The sequence below is a fragment of the Acomys russatus genome, chromosome 20 (assembly GCF_903995435.1).
Source record: "Acomys russatus chromosome 20, mAcoRus1.1, whole genome shotgun sequence".
Classification (NCBI taxonomy): Eukaryota; Metazoa; Chordata; class Mammalia; order Rodentia; family Muridae; genus Acomys; species Acomys russatus.
The window spans coordinates 23,926,715-23,949,334 of NC_067156.1; the positions used below are offsets into that span (position 1 = coordinate 23,926,715).

Here is a 22,620-nt window from a genome sequence, read left to right on the forward strand (position 1 = left end):
TACTATGTTGAATTTTAATTCTCTTTATTGAAGTCTTTAATTTACCTGTACCATTGTTCATCAACTTTTGACTTTCAGTATAGATCCTATACTGAAGGTGTATGCCTTCCTGGCTTTATACTTAAATATTTTATTTTGGGGAGAATATAATGGAATTTATGTTTTTTATTTTAATTCCCAGATGTTCATAACTAATCCATGTAAATACAACTTAATTGTGTTGGTTTCATATCCTGTGACCTAGCTGTTTTTACTAGCTCTAGTAGGGTATTTTGTTTATTAGGTGTCCTTTGGGATTTATGCTTAATCTGTATCACCTGAAAATAAGGGGAGCTGGGCTTGTGTTTCATTTGTTTTTTTCCTTTTCCAGTTTAAATGCCTTATCTCTCTCCTCTTTTTCTTACTGACGTGGCTTGGATTGCTTTAAATGAGTGGTATATTAGTCAGGGCTCTCTAGAGGAACAGAACTTATAGAATGAATATAAATCTATATTTTATAAGTATATGGTAGCCCTGGCGGCTCGTGTCCTTTTTGCCTGTGACCGTTGCTCCGCCATCGTGGACTGCCAACACTGGCCTTGTCCCGGGGCTCAGCCCACTCTCTGTCCTGAGGGAACCCGCAGGAGGCCCGGAACTCCGCAGCCCGCCGCCCCCGTGGCAGGTGCTTGAAGGGATCACACACTGTGCCGCCAGAACAGTGACACGCCCCCATTAACATTAAAGGGAATCAAGGACCGAGTTCAGTATGGCTTGAAACTCTATGACAGGATTGACTCAGAAAGTTCTCGGTAAATTCTCACTTTATGAAGGACCTGGGGGCTTAAGACAGTTTGGACCAAGTGGAGATTATTATGGCCAAGGAAGACGAATTTGGGTTTGAAGTTCCTGATGTAGATGCAGAGAAGTTAATGTGTCCACAAGAAATTGTAGATTGCACTGCAGATAAGGATGTGTATGAATAAAGTATCACCGAGAGGACTCCAAGGACACATGATGGCATCGTGGCTGACCGATAGTGGTTCTGTTGGACTTCTATTTAAATTGTCTGAGTGTTTTTCCCTTTCAACGTAAATCTAGTACAAAACTAAAATTAAATAAATTTATATAAAATATATTTAGTTATATACTAACTATATGACTATTTTATAAATATATTTATATATTAAAATATTATGTATAGAAACACATTTATAAAAATATATAAAGGGAATTTATTAGAATGACCTGTAGGCTGTGGTCAGAGGCAACAGTGGCTGCCTAGGAACAGAAGGCCTGAGAATCCAGTAGTTGTTCAGTCCATGAGGCTGGATGTCTCAGCTGGTCCTAAGTACACACTGGAATCCAGAAGACGTAGGCTCTAACGCTAATGGAGGAATGGCCTTGCTATCGAGGGTGAGAGCAAGCAGGCAAAGGGAGGGGCAGCTTTCTTCTTCTGTGTCCTTTATATATAGGCTGCCAGCAGAAAGTGTGGCCCAGATTAAAGGTGGACCTTCCTATCTCAAAAGATCCATATTACAATTGGGTCTTCCCACTTCAAAGAATTTTATTAAGAAAAAAAGTCCCTCACAGTGTGCCCAGCCACTTGGGTTTGTTAATTCCAGATGTAGTCAAGTTGACCAAGAGCAGCCATCACAGGTGGTAGGGAATACTCTTGCCTTCTTCCTGAGTGCCCTGGTATAGACAGCCTCTCACTGTAAAGTATATTCAATATAGGTTTTTTCCTCCATCAATCTCTTTATCAAGTTGAGGAAGGTTTCTATTCCTGGGCTTTTTGAGTTTTTATCATAACTGGTATTGAATTTCTGTCACATGTTCGTAATATCTCAATTGATATATGATAAGGTAATTTTTCTTCTTTAGCTGCCAACTGGTGGTTGCCATTTGGGCTTTATGTTTTTGTTTGTGTGTGTCTGGTTTTTTGAGTCAGAATCTTGTTATGCAGCCTAGTTGGCCTCAAATCCACAACACTCTGTGCTGGGGCTACAGGTGTACACCACCACACCCAGTCTGACTAGATTTTGTTACATAGGAAAAAAATGTTTGAGATAGTGTCTCTCTATGCAGTCCTTGCTGGAACTATATGTGTAGACTAAGTGGCCTTGAACTCACGGAGACCCCCTGCTCCCGCCCCCTGAGTGCTGGGATCAAAGGCCTGCACCAGGCTAGATTCAACTTTTCCTTTCCGTAATGAACCCCCTTCAGCTGTAGTGTTTCACTCTTTTTTCTAAGTTACTGAACTTGACTTGTCTCTACCTTATTGGGGACTTTTGCGTCTATATTCATGAGGACCATTATTCTGAAGAGTTTCCCTTTAATACTTACCTGGTTTAGGAAGAGTCATGACAGCAACCTTATAAAATAAGTAAGGAAGTATCACTTCTGCTTCTGTTTTCCAGAAGAGGCTGTGGAGCTGAGGTGAGTGCTTTTCAGTGCTTGCTAGAACCTAAGGACTTCTTTCTCAGACCGTTCTCACTACACATCAGGCCTCCTCAATGGCTGCAGGGGTCTTCACGGTGCTTCCTATGGTTACGTGCAGGCAGCACATACTCGATTCCTTGTGTTGCGGGCTGGATTGAGAGACATGAGGGCGCTACTGCTGAGCTGCACCCTCGGCACCTGTGTTTCTGAAACAGGGGTCTCTCTATGTGGCTCCAGGCTGGTCTTCCGGGTGTGCTGTCCTGCCTCTGTCTCTCACGTGCTGGCTGGGGTTTCAGGGGTACCAGCATGCCTAACCAACTGAGCTTTTGCTTGTGTTCAGGTCAACGCGCCAAGACCTTCTCTTTAACACAAGTGTGTGAAGATATCCCCTCCTGCCCCTTTATGAGCAGAGAAGAGTCTGTAAATTCAGTTCTTTTATTGGTTGAGGCTTCTTTTATAACTCAAGGTGCACTCTAACTTGAAAAGAAAGCATATTCTGCCAGGGTTGGGTACAACTCTCTACAAATGTCATCATGTTATGGCTGTCACTCAGCTTTTTCGTGTCCTTTCTGATTTGCTTTTTTAGAAATTCTGAGAAAGAAATGTTGAAGTCTCTAAGTGTAAGTGTAGATTTATCTGTTTCTTCCTTTTAATTAAGGTTTTGCCTTAAGTACTTGGGTTTTTGTTTTTTGTTTTGTTTTCTGAGACAGGGTTTCTCTGTGAGGCCTTGGCTGTCCTGGAACTCACTCTGTAGACCAGGCTGGCCTCCAACTCAGAGATCCACCTGCCTCTGCCTCCCGGGTGCTGGGATTAAAGGCATGGGCCACCACTATCCCCAAGCTGCCTCAAGAATTTAGACATAAAAATGTTTTAGGGCCTTACCTTTTTATCATGATGTGACACTCCTCTTTACCTCTGGCCACTGCCTTCCCGTTGGAGTCAATCTGATGTTGATACAGCTACCATCACTGTTTAACAGTAATCCTTGTGCAGTATGCTCCATTCTTTTATTTTCGACCTGCCTCCTTTACTATTAAATTTGATTGGGTTTCTTGTAGAAAGTATGTATTTGGGTTGTTAAAAATTCATTTAGTTAAAAAAAAAAAAAGACTAAGAAACACACAAAAATAATCCAGTTAGTATAATGTTTTAATTGACAATATAATTTCTATTCTTTTACTTTCAATCTACCCCCTTTATTATTATATTTGAGTCGGTTTCTTGTAGGAAGCATATATTTGGGTTGTTCAAAATCCATTTAGTATAAAAAAAGAATAAGAAACATACAAAAATAATCCATTTAGTATAATGCTTTAGTTGATAGACTATTCACTTTCAATGTAATTATGAAATATTAGAGCTCAAGCCTGCCCTTTCTATCTATATGTGGGTCTCTGGGTAATGGGGCTTTATTTGGGCTTTGGTGAGACTGTGTCTCTCTAGTCCAGGCTGGCTTCCTGTCTCTGCTCTTTGACTTTTTTTTTTTAATAGAACTCCACTTTGGTTTATCTACAGTATTTTCTGATTGTATCTGTTTTTAGTTTCATTTTAATACTGATAAGTATTGCAATATACCTAGGTAACTAATAAGCTACTGACATTGAGATCTTAAACTCTGAGTGAAATATAGAAACTAATTATGTCACTTCCTTCTAAAGTTGTCTTAAAATATTCTTAATGGGCATCAGGAAGTAAATCAGATGATGTCAATAATGTTTGCTTTGAGTAATCAATTTAATATTCAAAATGAGAATGCTAACCTATTTCCCTTGCTTGTGTTCACTGCTCTTTCTCCCTCGCTTGGTCCCAGTTTCCATCTGTGTTCCTGTCCCACCTGCAGAATCTTTCAGTTGTCCTTTCACTGGCAATACATTCCTCCAGTTTCCTTTATTTGAGAATATCATAATTTTCTTTTTATTTCAAAAGGACACAGTATGAGCTATAAAATTTTTTAAAAATTGGTTTTTTCTCTTTGTACTTCTGAAAAATGCATCACATTTCAGCCCCTATGGCTTTCGATGCAAAATCACTATCCCTCAATCGCAGTTCCCTCAGATGCTGCTTCTCTCTAGCTGCCTTGAGATTGTTTTATCATTAGCTTTCAGAAGCTCTACTGCGCTGATCCGGACCTCGGGCTCCTCACTCAATCACAAGGAGTTCGTGTGGTTTCATGAGTCTGTGGTTTTGGGCCTCTCATCAAATTAGGAAATTTGTTACTCAGAATCTGTAATTCACTGTTCCTTTAGCTTGTTTTTCAGTCCCATATTCTTTCTCCTCTCTGGAATTCCAGCGGTACAAAGCTGGACCTCTTGTTGTCGTCCTACGGGTCCCCAACACTTGCTTCATTTTTTCCTCAATCTACATTTAATCTAATCACACTTTATAATTTTATTATCTCTTTGTATTGATTCTCTTCCCTCATACATATAATCTGTTATTGATCTAATCCAGTGTATTTTTGTTTTTTGTTTTGTTTTGTTTTTTGAGACAGAGTTTCTCTGTGTAGCCATGGCTGTCCTGGAACTTGCTCTGTAGACCAGGCTGGCCTTGAACTTACAGAGATGCGCCTGCTTCTGTCTCCCAAGTGCTGGGACTAAAGGCATGTGCCACCACCACCAGGCTCTAATCCAGTGAACTTTAAATTTTTATTTATTTTATTTCTCTTCCATGCTTCTTATCTAACTTTCTATGAATTCAGTTATTCATGTTAACCATGGTACAAATAAATTAATAGAAAATTCCAAATAATCCCTTCCTTAAAAACATTTTAATTTCATGTATTATAAGGGATATACATGTGCACATGAGTGCAAGTGCCCATGGAGGGCATTAGATCCCTCTAAAGCTGGAGCTACAAGTGGTTGTGAGCTGCCCAGTGTGGGACTGGGAACCAAACTTGGGTTCCTCTACAAAAGAAATTTTTTTCTTATCCTCTGAGCCATCTTTCCAGTCCTCCCACCAAAAAAAGAAACAACCCCCGCAAACCAAACCAACCAAACAAAAAAACCCTTAGGGTTTTATTTATACATTATTTTGAATAGCAAACTCTCATGCTGTCTTGCTTTTTGATTTGCTACACACATGAACACCCCTGACCAGCATATACATGCTACATGTGCCACTTACATACTAGAGAGTCTTACTACAGTATACAGGAATCAAATAATTTATTCCAGGAAAAAGCATAGTATATTACCGCTCAGTGTTATACATGAGGAGTCTTAGCACACACTCTCCTTGGGAAGAGGAGCTATTGTAACTCTACATGGTCTGTGTGGTGGTTTGAATGAAAATGGCCCCATAGGTTCACAGGGAGTGGCATTATTTGAAAGGATTAGGAGGTGTGGCTTTGTGGGAGGAAGTATGTCACTGGGGGTGGGCTTTGGAGTTTCATAAGCCCAAGCCAGGCCCAGTGGCATGCTCTCTCTCCTTCCTGCTGTTTGTAGTTCACGACGTAGATCTCTCAGGTACTCCAGCACTATGTCTGCCTGTGCACTGCCATGTTTCCCAGCATGATGGTAATGGACAAACCTCTAAAACTGTAAATTAAATGTTTTCCTTTATAAGAGTTGCCATGACCAAGAAGAGACTTGATACCCTATGAGCATATACAGGGGGAGGAAATCCCCCTCAGGAACAGTCATAGGGGAGGGGAATAAGGGGAAAATAGGGAGAGAAGAATGGGAGAATACAAGGGATGGGATAACCATTGAGATGTAACAAGAATAAATTAATAAAAAATAAAAAAAAAAAAGAGTTACCATGGTCATGCTGTCTCTTCACAGCAATAGAACATTAACTATGACTGTGTGTGTTTTGCTTCTTTGTTGATGCTTTGATTTGTTTCAATAGTGCTAATAATTACTTGTCAGGCAATTTTATGATATCTGCTTTAAAATTTGTTACTAGATTTCCAACTTTTGAGTCATCTCAGTGTTAGTGCCTAGCTTAGTCTGCTCAGCTACTGTAACAAAATACCATAGATTATTTTTAAATAATAAACTTTTATTCCTCGCAGCTCTAGAGACTGAGAAATATAAGCTCAAGTTGTTGGCCAATTTAATTCCTAGCTGAAGGGTCCTTCCTAGGGTGCAGGTGACAGAATAAAAAAGCAAGCTGATCTCTGTCCCTCCTCTTATGAAAGCTACCCCACACTCATGGCCTAAGCACCCCAGCTTGTCCCTCAAAATAAGATCATATTGGGGGTTAGAACTTAAACACATGCTTTTGGGGAAAACATAAACATTTAACCCATAACATCATCAGTTTACTCTCTCACCTAATTCAAGTTGTGGTTTTTCCAGCCTCTTAATTGCATGAGCAATTTTCAAGTATATGCTGAATATCTAAGGTGTTAAGTTACAAAACTTAGAATTTTAATTCTTCTTCACCTTTTTTTAGTACGTGGTCAATCACCTGCTAGTTTTTGTTTGTTTTGTGCTGATTCTAGCAAGTGACAGTTCAGTTTTCAGCGCTACTCTGGCCCGTCTCCTTCCTGTGTGACCTTCTGCACAGTAGTTTCTCAGCCTCTTGTCGTGTGGGTGTTGGCTGGTTTTGTGGTGGTGGTGGTGGTTTTACTGAAGATAAATGAAGGATTATGTCCAGGACTTCGTAGGCAAACTTTAACTTTTCAGATCTACTCTGTCCAAAGCAATGCCAGCCTCACCCTAGGCCGGGAGGTGAAGACATGTGGCTACTGTCACTGGGCGCAGATCTCGGGAATGGAAGAACAGCTCCTCCTGTTGGCCTCTACTAACACCTTGTAGGGCAACTGATATGCTCACTGTGGGAAAGGAATAGCTGCTGCTGTTTGTTCACTTACCCAACTCACCACACCACAGAGGGCAGCTTTCTGTGGTCACTTGGGTGGGAATGGAAGGACAGACTCCCTACGCAGCCCCACTGACACCACCTCATCAGAGAGAAGTAACAAGCAGCCCAGGGTTCCCAGGCAGAAGTGGTGTTCAAGCTCCCCATCGGGTTTCTGTTCACACCACCCCAGCTCCACAAACAGTCTCTACGGCTGGGGGAGGGGTGGATAGGGGTGGGTATGAAAGTGTAGGCATGTGTGTGTGTATGTGAGAGTGTGAGTGTGGTGTGTGTGCACCTGTCCACACATGCACTTGCACACACGCCAAGAAGGAACACACAGAGCAGCTACAGGCAGAGGGCAGACACGCTGTGCCGCTCCCACCCGCACCATTCAGGTGAAACAGAGCCCTGGCTCACACTGTCTAAGCTACCGTCGTGATTAGGTGCCAGTTCAGGTTCCCCAGGTAATTTCCGCTGACTCTGGTACAGGGTTGCTGCCAGCACCAAGCATGAATTACAAATCTAGACTCCCTTCCTCATCTTCTACTGGTAATGAGAGTATATTTTATGGGGTGGTGGTCAGAGTCCTATGGTCTCTGGCAGAAGCATGACAGGTGCTGCCTTTTTTTTTTTTTTTTTTTTCTTCCCTATAAATTATTCCTTCTCTAGCTGGAAAGAGAAGGTTTCTTCAGTGTTTTAGAGTCACTACTTAAGCCAGATTTGGCAGCACATGCCAGAACCTGGCAGGCTATGGCAGAAGTGTCACATGTTTGAGTCCAGCCTTTGACCCAGTGCACTCCAGATCTCCCTAGGCTGTGCACTGAGACCCTGCCTTAGGAAACAAAAACTCTTTTAAATTATCTAAAACCTGGTGGCATTTCAGCACCTGAAATTCTCCAGTGTCCAGGCTGGAATATTTAGGGCTAAAAGAAGACCCAAGAAAGACAACGTCATGTCATTCCTAAACCTCCAAGATCCCTGTCCAATCTACTGTTTCCTTAGTGGACACTTTCTTAGTGCATCTCATAGAAATTTCCATATTGCACCTATGGTTATAGCCATAGTTATCTTTAGTGGGAGCAATAGGGAACATGAGCTTTCTACAGAGTGAAAAGCTTAAGAAAGGCACACCTTTTTTTAAAAACAGTTTTTCAAGACAGTGTTTCTCTGTGTATCCTTGGCTGTCCTGTACTTACTCTGTAGACCAGGCTGGCTTCGAACTCACAGAGATCGACCTGCCTCTGCCTCTGCCTCCCAAGTGCTGGGATTAAAGACGTGTGCTACCACCACCAAGCTAAGAAAGTCATACTTTATAAAGTCACACTTAATTCTTTTTACATCTATTTAATAGAGTGTGTGTGTGTCTGTGTTCATACATGTATATCGTAGCATATGTATACGTATGTGCTTGCATGTGTGCAGATCAGAAGATAAACTTGCAGGATTAAACTCAGGTCATCAGGCTTAATAGCAAGCATCTTTATACACTGAGGCATCTGGCAAGTCCTGAGACAACTTTTCTGAGAAGCAAGAGACTTCATCTAAATTAAATAAAGTGTGAGTGTAGCTATCAATGCAAGAGAACTGATATCCTTTCTCCTGCAAATTTCATATAAAATATGAGAAGCACAGAGATATGGTTAATATCTGACAGGGTTGGGGTTTTTTGTAAACAGAGCAAAAGCATCAACCTGTATTTACAAGGCATTGCATAGGATGGACTTAAATATTAATTAGCTAAAAGTATGAGAGGATCTGTAGCCCAGATCAAGAAACATGCTTAAAAACAAACAAACAAATACCCAAACTGATTTCAAGTCCACTTGCTTGTCCCAGAGCCAGTGCTGACAGCACACGGACAGTGTACTGAGTTGGTGTACATCAGTTCTGGGTGAGAGCAGAAGCCCAGGTCCTAGCACCTCGGGATGAAGCTAACAACTACCTCTGCCTCCAGCCTGCTGAGTGCTGAACTGCAAAAGCAAGGAGAGGAAGCCGGAGGCTCAAGCCAGCAGGTGCTAAGGTCTTGCTTTGTGCTGCTCTGTGGATCCCTTTGCAGAGGAAAATGATTTTTTAAACAGCAATGGAAAACTAATAATCTTTGCCTTTCCATTTTCTCAAATCTTCTAAACATTACTCATGCTTTTCTACACTAACTAAATTACAAAGAGAAAATGTCACGGTCTGAGAAGAAAAATTCAATATTACTTTCCCAAGAAAGCAGAGAGAAGTAAGGTTAAGTGGGGTTTCATCCACAGACCATAGGGAACCTGGAATGACTTCTATGTTCCTTACAGACCACATGATACCTGGAGCAAAGGTGACAAGTGGGAAAGTCTAAAGCCCTGGCCGCAGGGACACCAGCCTTGAACCTAGGCTCCCAGACACAAGCGACTCCTGGTCTCCCCTTGACTTGTGGACACGTTTGCTGGTCTTCACCCATCTCCAGCCAACGAATGCAGCTGTACAGTCCCGTGCATCACCTTCTTCATGTGCTGCAGCTGTCATCCTGCCCCTTCCTTCTTACATATTTCACTGTTTTGTGTGTAAGAGTGTCTCTCCTACATGTACATATGTGTACCATGTACGCGCCTGGTGCTCACAGAGGTAAGAAGAGGGCACTGGATACCTTGGAACTGCAGTTACAAAAGGCTGTGGGCAACCATGTGGGTGTTTGGGATCAAACCAGTTGCAAAGAGCAACAGGCACTCCTCGCCGCTGGGCCAGCTCTCTAGTCCTGTCCCTTCTAACAGGCATTCTCTGTGACAGACATGTGACTTTGGTAAGATAACTAAACACACAAAGGCTTTGGGGTTTGTAGTGGTGCGGCTTGGTTATTTGAGACAGTCTCTATACAGCTCAAGCTGGCCTGGAAATTTACTATGTATCCCTGGCAATCCTAGACCTTAAATAATCTTCCCACTTCAGCCTCTAGTGTGCTATGGTTGTAGCACTGGGATTACACGTGTGGTCACTGTGCTTGGACCTCATACTTCATTTACAAATATCTCTGTCTTGACTGTTGTTGGTGCTGCAAATGCACAAGTGTTTTCAGATGTGCAAGGTCCTTGCTGACTTTGATGTCATGTTCTACTGATTAGTATATTGACTTTTTGATATCTGATAAGATCCACATCCTGGGTTAGGTTGTGATTAGTTTTGTTAGATGGTATTGAAAGGTAACAGCTGGCTGCCTCATTGGGCTCTGAGGATAAATATTAGGTAATACATATAAAGACTCAAATGTCATTAATCCATTGCCCCAGCCTCCTGAGCACTGAGTAACGGTGTGTGTCATAACATCTGGCTTTAGCACATCTTAAATAGGCCAGCGCTGGCTCCACTATAAAGGCTCATTAGTCTCAGAAGCACTTCTAAGGAGTCTAAAGGATTCCTGGGACCCACACTGTAGAAAGAGAAAACCAGTCCCCATAAATTGTCCTCTGCCTATGCACTGTAGCATGCACTCCACCCTACAAAATAAATATATAAATGTTAGGTCTGAAGGACCTAAGCCATTTTGAACTAACATGCAAACTTCCAAGGACCTAATGCTGCCCTTTTAAGCTTCTCCCACTATTCAAGGGAAAGGGCAGAGTGACTGTGAGAAAGAAAACAGGAAGGAAGAACCTGGCTCTACAAAGCAGCTGTCAGAGGAAGTTCTTTCAGGACCACTAGGACTCGCCTGGGAACATAGATGAGAGCTTGTGAAGTATCCCTGGTATTACGTGAGTCCACGATCCAACTCAGCGCAGTATTTCTTCCGTGAGCTATATCAGTGAGCCTTCCCAAAAGTTAGGGGCACTGCTTTCCCCTCCGATACTTTAGTCTGTGCCCAGATTCAGGGCAAGGGGAACTTCAGTTGTCCTCTTTATGCTTAAGAAACTGGAGGACCCAGTTTTTAAGAAGACAAATATTCAGACATTTTCCTTTCTTGTCTATCTCCTTATTTAAAAAATTTAAGGTTTATTTTTATTTTATGTGCATGAGTGTTTTATTTGCCAGTATGTCTGCACTGTCTGCAGAGGCCAAAAGAAGGCATTAGATGCCCTGGAACTAGGGTTACAAACAGCTGTGAACTGCCACATGGGTGCTGAAAACTGAACCCAGGTCCTCTACAAGAGCAGACAGTGCTTTTACCTACTGAGTCATCTATCCAAGTCCTCCCCTTTTGTTTTTATTTTTATTTTTACTTTTAACAGGGTTTCTCTGTGTAGTCCTGGCTGTCCTGGAACTCAATTCTGTGGCCCAGGCTGCCTTCAAACTCAGAGATCTGCCTGCCTCTGCCTCCCAAGTGCTAAGATTAAAGGCTTGTGCCTCCAAGCCCAATTTAAAAAGAAAAAAAGGCAAATTTGTGTCTACTCCTAACCTAGGAAAAACAAACAAACAAACAAACAACAACAAAAACAGAAATGCTCTCACTAGTTTTTAAAGATAGCATATAAAAGGCTTTTCTTTTAATTTGTCATAAATCACTATTCCATGCCTACTACAAAAGCTTCCAGGTAAACTCATTCTCTCCTGGCAAAAAAAATAGAAAGACCATCACATACCGGCTCATCCTTTGAACTCTCCATCTCTGCTCCCTCCTTGAGTTTGGCCAGTGCACTCTTGAGGTCTTGAGATGAATATGTGTTGGTGTTGATGTCCAGCCTGTCCACAGAGAAGTCGAGTCAGAAGGAATGCACTTCTCCAAGAAAGACGGTGACTGGCACCAAAGAAGCTTGGCCCGGCCAGATCTTACTATTAGTGCACTTCCATTGCTCTGCCTTACGGCAGCTAGAATCCAATTCAGTAACTGTACCTGAAGCCAAAATGGGTTTTGCTAGTTTGTTTGTTTTTTATGAGACAGAAGGACAAGGCACAGGGCAAACAGAGGTTGACCCTGGACAGGTCTGTAGCCTGCTGCTCGAGCAAAGCATTCAGATGCTGAAGTAACAGGCACTCTCCTCTATAAACTTTTGGGAAGCAGAGCAACATGTTCCAGACTTGATTTTGACAGGCCAACGTATCTCATGGCTCACACACTGAAGTCAGTGTTTGAGCACACAGGTCTACGTCACTCTAACAACAAGCAGATTTGAGACACCCAGGAGTAGAACCAACAACCACCTTCTATGGTCATCTCCCAAGAGGATGGAGCAACGGAACCAACACGGCAGTAATCTCAGAACCCGCAGAGACTAGAGAGTTTCCTCCCACACCTCCCTGCAGCTGATCAGCTTCAGCCACCATCTTGACCGGAGAGGGAGCCTCTTCGGTGGAGAGAAGGTGAAGTCTCAGCTCAGCTGAGGGAACAGAGGCAAGAGCAGGGGTGGCACAGACAAGTGGAAGTGTGCCGCCATTTAGCCAGACTGTCCAGCTGTGCTTAGGTTAAAGATGAGCAGGATGTGTTTTGTTTGTTTTCGTTTCTTTTCATAACTGAGATCTTACTGGTTGAGAAGCAGAGTACACTGTTCATCAGAGTTACCAATGATTGATACTCAAACCTGACAGAGTCTTCGCTAACTTTACGTTCCTCCACCAATCAGCAGCATTTGCACGGTACACCCCTCCCTTCTTCTAACTCTGCAGCTATTGACCATGCTCGCCTGACTCCTCATTCCTCCTCCGTCTCTTTAATGATTCCTCATCTTCTAGCTGAACCATACATACTGGAATGCTTCACAGTTAGGTCCTGAACAACCTTTTTTCTACCTCTGGAGTAAGACATTAAATATTTATCTAACAGTGATGCCTGCACTAATAGCTTTAGCTCAAACCCCTCCCCTCGAACAGCAGGGTCTTATACAGTGACCTGCTAGGGTTAATCCTGATTTCATGGTTAATTTTAAACTTGATTTCATGAAGAAATACCTGGGGGGGGGGGTCATAAAGCATACCTCTAAGTGTTTCTGCAAAGGAATTTCTAGTGACAATTAGATCATGAGGGCCCTGTCCCAGCCAAGGGCTCAGATTCTTGACAGATTCACAATCAATGACATTTGGGAGAGGTGATGGAAGATAGAAGGCAGACCACTGTGAGGGAGAAGGCAGGTCACTGTGAGGGGGGCACGTCCAAGGGGCTAAGTCGGCCTGCCATGATGGTGTGGCACTTGTGAAACTTTGAGCCCAAATAAGGAATTCCTTAAGTCCCTTCTCTCAGAGTGTGTGTGCTCCCCGCACTGGGGAAGCTGGCTAGTGTGTTAACTGACCTATCCTTCTCTGGTCTCAGATGCTTTTTGCTAAGAACAACGACCTCTATTCATTCGCTTATGGAACTGGTTTGGTACATGACATGTACGCAGCAGCTAGGGGCCAATACGCAGGGGCTGGCTGTGCTTCTGTCTTTCCACCATATTGATCCAGGGGATAAAACTCAGGTTATCAGACTTGGCAAGAAGTCCCTCTACTCTCTGAGCCAGCCAGTCAGCCCATCCAAGTGAGTCTCAGGTGCTTAACACATACCTCACACTTATTTAATAAAAAGCATCACTTATAATACTTGTCTTTAAAACTCTGGTCCAACTGTGACTTTTCTATTTCAAAAAAATAACACCTTTAAGCAACCAGAGGCTTCACTCTCAAAGAGGCCTTACTCCAACCTCTATACCCAGTTCTTCAGCAAGTCCTTTAGCCACACTTCCAAAGTAACTTGCTTTCTTTCTTTTCTTTTCTTTCTTTCTTTCTTTTTTATTTATTTATTTATTTATTTATTTATTTATTTATTTATTTATTTATTTAGAGACAGGGTTTCTCTGTGCAGCCTTGACTGTCCTGGACTCACTCTGTAGACCAGGCTGGCCTCGAACTCACAGGGATCCGCCTGCCTCTGCCTCCCAAGTGCTGGGATTAAAGGTGTATGCCACCACACCCGGCTCCAAATTAACTTTCTAAAGTTACCCACTGTCCATTAGGATACCCTGGACCTAGTCACCACGGCACCTTGTCTGATCTACTGAAATGGCATGCTGGTGGTTCCCGCTGCTTCTTCCCCTAATGGCAGGTCTCTTACCCAGACACTACAGTTATTTGTTAGGCTGTACTGAGTCACTCTCCTCCTGAGTTACTCTCCTCCAAAAACGCTGTAGTCTATTCTACTACTAAAGGTGAAGGAAGAGCATTCAGAACGCTCCCTTAACACTCCACACACTATGCACCACCCACCCACATCGACTTCTCCGTTTTTTTCTTGCCCTCCCCCCCCCCCCCCGTTTCTCTCCTTTCAAAGCTGAGGACCACACCCAGGGCCTTGTGCTTGCTAGGCAAGTACTGTATCACTGAGCTAAATCCCCAAGCCCGACTTCTCCATTTTCATCTCCTATGTCTCTAACCACCTGAATCATTTCCTGTTTTTCAAACCTGGGGCTCTTTTTGTTCCATCTGCCTGAAATGCTATAACCCCCAAGCTCACAAACCTAATTCTTTGTAGGATTTAAATTCTCTTTCTTTAGCTTTTGCTCAAATATGCTGATGAGGCCTTCCTCACCGAGTCACCCTACCTAACATGGTCTCCTGCAGAGACTCATCACCTCAGTTCTTCCCTACAACTTAGGATAATCTGTAATTATCTTACTCATATGCTTCTTTTCTTTTCTTTTTTTGGTCTTATGCCAGCCACTCTCAAGGCCTCCACTCACCTTATGGAGGCTACCACTTCATCTGTCTCACTATTTCTGCAATGCCTGTCACACCGCACTCAGTAGGTCTTTGTGAAATGAACTAGTACAGCAGGTAGACAGGTTGTCCTTGGCTCGTCTCTTCACCGTTATGCCGTACCACAGCACGGCAAACGCCCAACCCAAAACGGTACAACTCAGACGGAGCAGAGTTTGTCCTTCACTCCTCTAGCACAGAAGGAAGTTTCAAAGAAGATTCCAGGGCAAAGAGATGTTTGCTCTAGGAAGATGTGGACAGGATGTAGAATAAAACTTTTATGGCTTTTTTATACCTAAAAATATGCTTGAAGTCAGGCAATACCCAGGGTACCCACTGGGACAACCCTAAGGCAGAGTCTCTGGCCAGGCTAAGAGCCCAACAGGCATCGTAGCTCTAAGCAGCAGGCAGTAGGACTGGTGCAGCGGCTCAGCCCCCACATCTGTCTCCTGCACAGTGGTTGACCAGCTCATCTGAACAAGCTGCTAGAAAGTTGCATGCCTTGTCTTCCAAAGCACACTAACCAGATAACCAGAAACCTGTGCCAATCCCAGGATGCTGGCAGCCTCTGTTCCCAGGCTACTGCTGAACAGCCAGGAAGATACAGGAGGTAGGGTGGGGGCTCTGTCCAGAAAAGTTGTGTTGTAGCAGCTGAGAGAAAAGAGGAAATGGCCAGCATATCTTGGAGGCCAATCTAGGGCAAAGCTCTCAGGAACAGTCCAACAAAGAAAAGCAAAAAGGAAAGGTGGGAACTAGGAAGGCTTTGCCCTAAAAGGAGCAAGGACAACATAGGAAGTGCTCCTACTGATGGCCTGCAGGCAGGGGGTGGAGATGGCACACAAAACACCAAACCAACAGCTCCAAATTAATCAAGTTCCTAGGTCTGCATTCTTAAGACAAGGACGCTGGTTTTTTCATTCAAAAATAAGAATTAGACTACTAGATGTGTGAAAAGAGTTCAGAGTACCTTGACACACTGAAGTGTGTGTGAAGTGAGTGTGCATGCAGGCTTCCTGGAGGTGGGAAGGTTAGCAGGCTGTATCATGATACCTGGTTATTCCTATGTGACTGAGACAGGAGTAACTATGATTTGGAGCACTGAAAGTCAGGCCTATATACAGAGATAGAGAGGAGGAAAGAACTTCCTAGGTCTAGATGATGACAACTGCCTCCATCTTAATACACATTAGAATCTTCTAAGTGTAAAATCTTCGTGTGTGTGTGTGTGTGTGTGTGTGTGTGTGTGTGTGTGTGTGTGTGTGTATGTGTGTGTAAAATCTTCTAACTAACCACACCTGACATGGGGCGAGTGCAACGCGACTAAGTGGGCTCATGGATCATAAATGACTGGTATGTTAGGTATGTCAAGGAAACGGGTCTAGAAATCTCTGCCTACCATGCCTGAGTTTCCTTACCTCTCATTTCAGAAAACACGAAGCAAGGAAACTTGTTAATTTAAGGCAATTAAAAGGAAAAATAGAAACTGTTAATTCTCTAAAATCAAATCTCTCAAACTGGTTATTAAAAAGTTAGGAAACCTATAACCACTGGGAAATGTGTTAAATTCTACTCACATACTATGAGAAAACCTATTTTAACACTGACTAACGAGAGGAAAAGTTAGTCTGAATTAAGGACTTTTAAAGGCAATTTTATTGTTCACCAAGGAAGTATCACTGCAAAGCAGAAGGCCTAACAGTCTGTTTTAATGAGTAGATGACTCATCTGTAATCAGCGCATTAATTGTTGGGATTCAAATGGGTGCTCTTAAAGTACCGGGGAAACAGCTTCACTTTTAAGGAAGGTTAAGCATTCCCCCTACAGCCTTTTTAAAAGCATCTATTTGCTTTGCAAGATATTTCTTTCCAAAGATTGTGGAAATAAACTTCCATAAAACCATGACAATTGTATCACAGATTCTACAGTTAAATTTCAAATAAAAATTATAACATACATAGCTGGATGTGGTGGGCACACTTTTATTCCTAGCACTCAGGAGACAAAGGCCGATCTCTGAGTTCAAGGCCAGACTGATCTACAGAGCAAGTTCCAGGACAGCCAGTACTACACAGAGAAACTCAGTCTTGAAAAAGAAGAAGCAATTCACACCCATGAATCTGCGTAGCTTTGCTAATATTTCCAAGTCAATGTTATCACTCAGCCTCCCAGGCCCTGGGATCAATACAGTACCTTTTGCCTTTTTTAAATCCCTTCCAATTACTTTGGAATTTGTCTTCTTGTGGGAGTTTCACCTCTCTTGCTCCAGTCTGTAGATTCAGTCGCACATGGGATCCTGCAGGGACAGCCTGACCTGAAAGTCAAGAAGAGAAGAGTTGCATGGGGCCCGGGAAGCTTGGTGGGGCACCGGGTGCAACAGCTCGCATGCCAACAGGACTGAGACTTCCCCAAGAGCAGGCTGCCACATCCAGTTTGCCTCTTCAGCCCAACGCCCTCTCTCCTAACCCCACACTCTACTCACACCGACTCCTTTCACTGTTATAACAGAATCTATAAGACACTAAGGCAAGGAGGTCAGAGGACCAACATCTCAGATCAACATCTGCTTATTAGGATGTGAGAATGAAGTCTACTTTGTGTCTTCTGTGAATTTAGCTAATGAGCTTTGTTGTTACACACAGCAGGTAAATAGTGAGTAACTCCTCAGCCAACTATCAAAACACTGAGACATGGTTGCCTTTTTCCCTGACACCGTTCTCGTCCCTCCCTTGACAGTCCCACAGCATCTCAAGATATCCCAGAATGCTAGCAAGCCCTGTATATCATCACCCTCATTTTCAAAACCAGGCTATTTTGCATCTTTTTTCCCTGATCACAGGAACTGTACATCTTCCTTTTGGATCTCCATAGCCTGTGTGCTAGAGTTTTGTGCATAAAATACGTGGGTCGTAACAATTATGAATAAGAAAAAGGAAGCTGCTGGGGATGGTAGAGCATGCTGTTAACCCCAGCACTCATGAGGCAGAGGCAGGCAGATCTTTGCGTTTAAGGCCAGCTTGGTATACAGAAAGAGTTCCAGGGCTATACAGAGAAACCCTGTCTTAAAGGAAAAGAAAAAGAAAAAGGAATCTATAAAGGCAGCAAGACACAGCAAGCCATGGAAGCAGGCAGCAGAGCTAAAAGAAACTGAAAAACTACACCCACTTATCGCAGAGGAACAGATCCATTAGCTGGGGAACCGAGCATAGTGAGTGGATGGATGGGTTATGTGCATGCAACACACAAAAGTACTCAGGGATAGTTTATGAGCAACTATGCTATATCACGTGCTACAAATAGAACGGTATACTCATTCATTCAATCACTTACAGAAGATGGATTTACCAAGCAACTGCTATACAGCAGACCACAATAACACCTTCTAGGAATACAAAAATAATTTTTCTTTAGGTTCTAAGAATAAGAAAATTATTTTAAAGATATTTCTCACATGTAACCCAGCTAGCTTAGAACTCACTATGTAGCCCAGGCTGGCCTTGAACTCTTGATTCTCTTGCCTGAGCCTCCTAACTACAGGGATCATAGACATGCACCAAAACATCAAGTAAAAAGTTGAGCGTCTATGGCTGCAGGATTGAACATTTCATAGAAAGAGCTTTCGGAAACGAAATTTTTTTGTTGTTTGAGTCAGGGTTTCTCTGTGTAGCCTTGGCTGTCCTAGACTCACTTTGTAGACCCCCTCAAACTCACAGTGATCCGCCTGCCTCTGCCCCCCAATTGCTGGGATTAAAGGCGTGCACCACCACGCCTGGCAGAAACTGAACATTTTTGAAGGAAAAATGATGCTTCTAAAACTGGGAGTGGTGGCATACATCTCTAATCCTGGCATTCAGGCAGAAACATGAGGTGAGAGCTTTTCTGTAAGAACAAGAAGAAGGAGAAGGGAGGGAGGGAGGGAGGGAGGGAGGGAGGGAGGGAAGAAGAATGAAGGAAGGAAGGAGGGAGAGAAAGATAGATGATCCTGGCACTTGGACTCTGCTTCTGCTTTCTCTGCCAGAGGATGGTCCTGTGTGCTGGCACTGATTTGATTCAGGAAACAGATGGAAGCAGGCATGGCAGTAAGGCCTGCAATCCTACCACTCACAGCCTGAGGATCTTGAGACTGAGGCCTAGGCACTCAGCGAGAATAAAGACACCTGAGCTACATAGCACGACGTTTAAAAAACAAAGAAACGGTCTGAAAAAAAAATTCCTTGTAAGAAGAAAGCATAGCACAAGCTCTCTCAGGATGATGACAGGAACCCAGCGTCTAAGAGGGCACTGTCCCAGCAAGAGTCCACACTCCTCACCACGCACAGGGCTGCAGTAGATCCCTGACTCCTCTCACCATCTGCCTCTACCCAAGGAACTAAGGAAACAGCACCCTGGGGTATGCTGTCTCCATCCTGCCATCCACTGCAGTCAGGAGTGCTGCACCTTTGCTAACATACACAGAACCTACAGGACATCTAATGGTTCCCTGCTCTAAGGACAAGAGTATGTTCCAGTCAGAGTGGGGAATCCTTCCTCAGAGATGCTTTCTAACAAACAATGACCAGGATCCACACTGGAGAAAAGGAACCTACATGAAGGGACCCATGTGCACACAGCCATGAGAAAGGCCTGACCCACAGGACTGGTAAGGCTGCACAACTCCTGCACTGCTGCTCGATCATGAAGCCTGGTGTCTTTTCCTGGAACAGAGAAATAAACCTAATGAGCTAAGTGTGATAGCACGTACATGTAAGGTCAGCACTTGTGTAGCCAGCCTGGGCTACACGGTGAGTTCCAGGCCAGTAATAGGTTGTAAAGTAAGACTATGTCACAAGAAAAATAAAAACAAAAACAAATGAAAATCCTAAAAACCTAAGATGGCTTCAAAAAGAGATGAGGCTAAACACTGGCAAAAAGAGAGAACTGGCAACTTCTCTTCTATTCCTAACAGGTAATTCTTTAGTATCTCTCTCTCTGAACATATGAGGGGAGAGGCTATTTCACCCAAAGATATCTCAAACTAACAAAGCAAACAGCATAGTCCCTTCTGGATGTATACTGCAGAGATGTGAAACTCACAGAAGAGCAGAGTTCATTGCTGCTGCATCCCTGCCCAGAGCACCCTTGACATGCACCGCTGCTCTGCCATCTCTGAAACCTGTTCATGTTTTCTGCTCTTTCTCCCCCCACTCTTGTTTTATGAGACAGGTCTTACTATGTAGCTCTGGCTGTCCTGGAACTCACTATGCAGACCAGGCTCACTTCGAGCTCACAGATCCGCCTGCTTCTGCCTCTCAAGTGCTGGGATCAAAGGCCTGTGCCATCATTGCCTGGTTAATAAAAATTACTTAAAGGGAAAAGAAAAAAAAAACAAACAAGAATGTGTATAATCTATGTAACCCCTCCACTTCAAACCCTTTGGTGGCTCCCTGAGAGTCAGTGAGGTCCTCCAGCCTTGTCCAGCCTTATTCCCATGCTCCGCTCCATGGAAGAACGTGTTCCCTGCGACTGAGGCCCATTTTACCAGCTATTCTCCTGGCCTACAAGACTACACCTAGTCCAGCCTCCATCTCACCCCTCCCATCCTAGCTAAGGGTCATCGTGTGCTCTGAGCAGGAGTCTATGTCCTCAGGCCAGATCTGTCTGTCCAATAGGTTTCACAGCACCACAAATCATTTTTCCCCAAGATAGTTTTCTCTGTGTAGCCTTGGCTGTCCTGACTTCGCTTTGTAGACCAGGCTGGCCTCGAAATCACAGCAATCCACCTGTCTCTGCCTCCCGAGTGCTGGGATTACAGGCATGGGCCACCACACCCAGCACCACAAACCATATTTATATGATTTTAAAGTTTGGTTATTTGTTTACCATTTTCTTCCTAGGGATTACATCATTCAGTATACATGAATGTGCAATGATAACTTGTTGAGTAAAATATTTAATACAGAAAGAGAAATCTATTGATTGACAGATTTTCACTAGAGCAAATACATTCACAACAATTAATCACGTTAAAAGTTATTTTTAGAGCCAAGTGGTGATATTATTTTTAGAGGCAGAGGCAAGCGGATCCCTGTGAGTTCAAAGTCAGCCTGGTCTACCAAGTGAATCTAGGACAGCCAAGGCTACACAGAGAAACTCTGTCTCGAAAAACAAAAACAAATAAACAAAAAAGATTTATTTTTAGTAGTAAAGTACTAATGCTTATATTAACAAGAGTGATATCTTAAGATTTTCCGGTCTTGGTCTCAGTCAGAAACGGGATAATGAAAGAACATGACTCCATAAGCCCCAGACACAGCAGGTTAGACTGTGCTAAGAGCCCCAGAAGGAAAGAGGATCTTATGTGAATAATTATTTTATTTGGAGAAAATTCCAAAATTGCTCTTTTCACATGAGCCGCCACAGGGGGCAAGAGGAAGCACAATAGCACTGACTCAAAATACAGGCTAAGTTCACTATAAACCAGTGCAGCAGCAGTTGCAGGGGTGACAGAAAATACAGCATTTCAACTGTTTCCACCCTGCTGGGAAAAATGCCAAGATGGAGTGTGATCTGACCTGCATCTCTTAGCTTCTAAAAAGGAAGAAAAAACAGCAAACAAACCAAGCACTGGGAGAGCAAAGATGCCACAAGACAGCCCAAGGGAAAGAGGAGCCGAGACAGAAGATTAGACAAGGGGCAGAAGACTGGGATCCCAAAGTCGCAGGAGCCCCAAAGCCCACATGGGCTGTGGACTGACCACTGACTCTTTGGAGCCAAAGTCTAAACCTTACTATCCCACCCCAGAGAGACTTCATTTCTAAAGAAAGCCACCTTGGCCTGGAGAGACGGCTCAGAGGTTAACAGCACTGCTCTTCCAAATGTCCTGAGTTCAATTCCCAGCAACCACATGGTGGCTCACAACCATCTATAATGAGATCTGGTGTCCTCTTCTGGTGTGCAGTTTGTACATGCAGGGAGAATACTGTATAAATAATAAATAAACAAACAAATAAATCTAAAAAACAAAGAAAGAAAGGAAGGAAGAAAAGAAAGCCACTTACCTCATGCTTTACCTCCCCTGGGTCTGTCAGTGGTTTCTGTCAGAGGCCAGGACCCAGGCACATGACTCCTACTTTCCTTATCTGTGGCAGATTGCAAAGTTCCACCAATTTCCTCCCTTTACTATACCATGTGACCCTATGCTTCTTCCTAACAAAGGCAGAGTGCACTTTCTGGTGGACTTGGCTTAGGAGATGCTCTGACTAGCAAGATGCTAACAAACATGCCTTCTGGAGCAGGCTTTTGTCCCTTGGGTTTTTATCATCGCCAGGAGAAAACCTGTCATCGGCTAGAACTCTGTCGAAAGCAGAGGAGAGACCCGGAGCCAAGCATAATCAAAGTGCAAGCTGGAGGCAGGTTACACCGAGCCCAGGTATAACCAGCTACACCAAGGCTGGAGGCAGGTCACGCCACGCCCAGGCATCATCAGCAGCACCAAGCCTATCTCTAGACATTTACTTTGAGCTACTTCTAAATTTTTTTAAAAATGTAAAACAAAACAACAGTACAGAGTTTCCACATATTCCAAATGTCCTTTCCTGAAGTTAATATCTTACATAGCCATAGAAAAAGTAATAACAGTGTTAAGTAATTAAAGACTGCTTTTATTTATTTATTTATTTATTTATTTATTTTTATTTATTTTTATTTTTTTTGGTTTTTCGAGACAGCGTTTCTCTGTGTAGCCTTGGCCATCCTGGACTCACTTTGTAGACCAGGCTGGCC

General features: G+C 43.3%; 1 protein-coding gene across 1 annotated transcript in view; it reads right to left on the reverse strand.

The window, feature by feature from the left end:
- Sil1 (SIL1 nucleotide exchange factor) overlaps nucleotides 1-22,620 on the reverse strand; it is a 237,348-nt gene that overhangs the window by 65,869 nt on the left and 148,859 nt on the right. The window contains exons 4-5 of the mRNA XM_051163801.1: nucleotides 17,053-17,173; nucleotides 11,781-11,880 (exon numbers count right to left, since the gene is read on the reverse strand). Of these exons, the coding sequence (XP_051019758.1) occupies nucleotides 11,781-11,880; nucleotides 17,053-17,173 (221 nt within the window). The remainder of the gene's footprint in view (nucleotides 1-11,780; nucleotides 11,881-17,052; nucleotides 17,174-22,620) is intronic.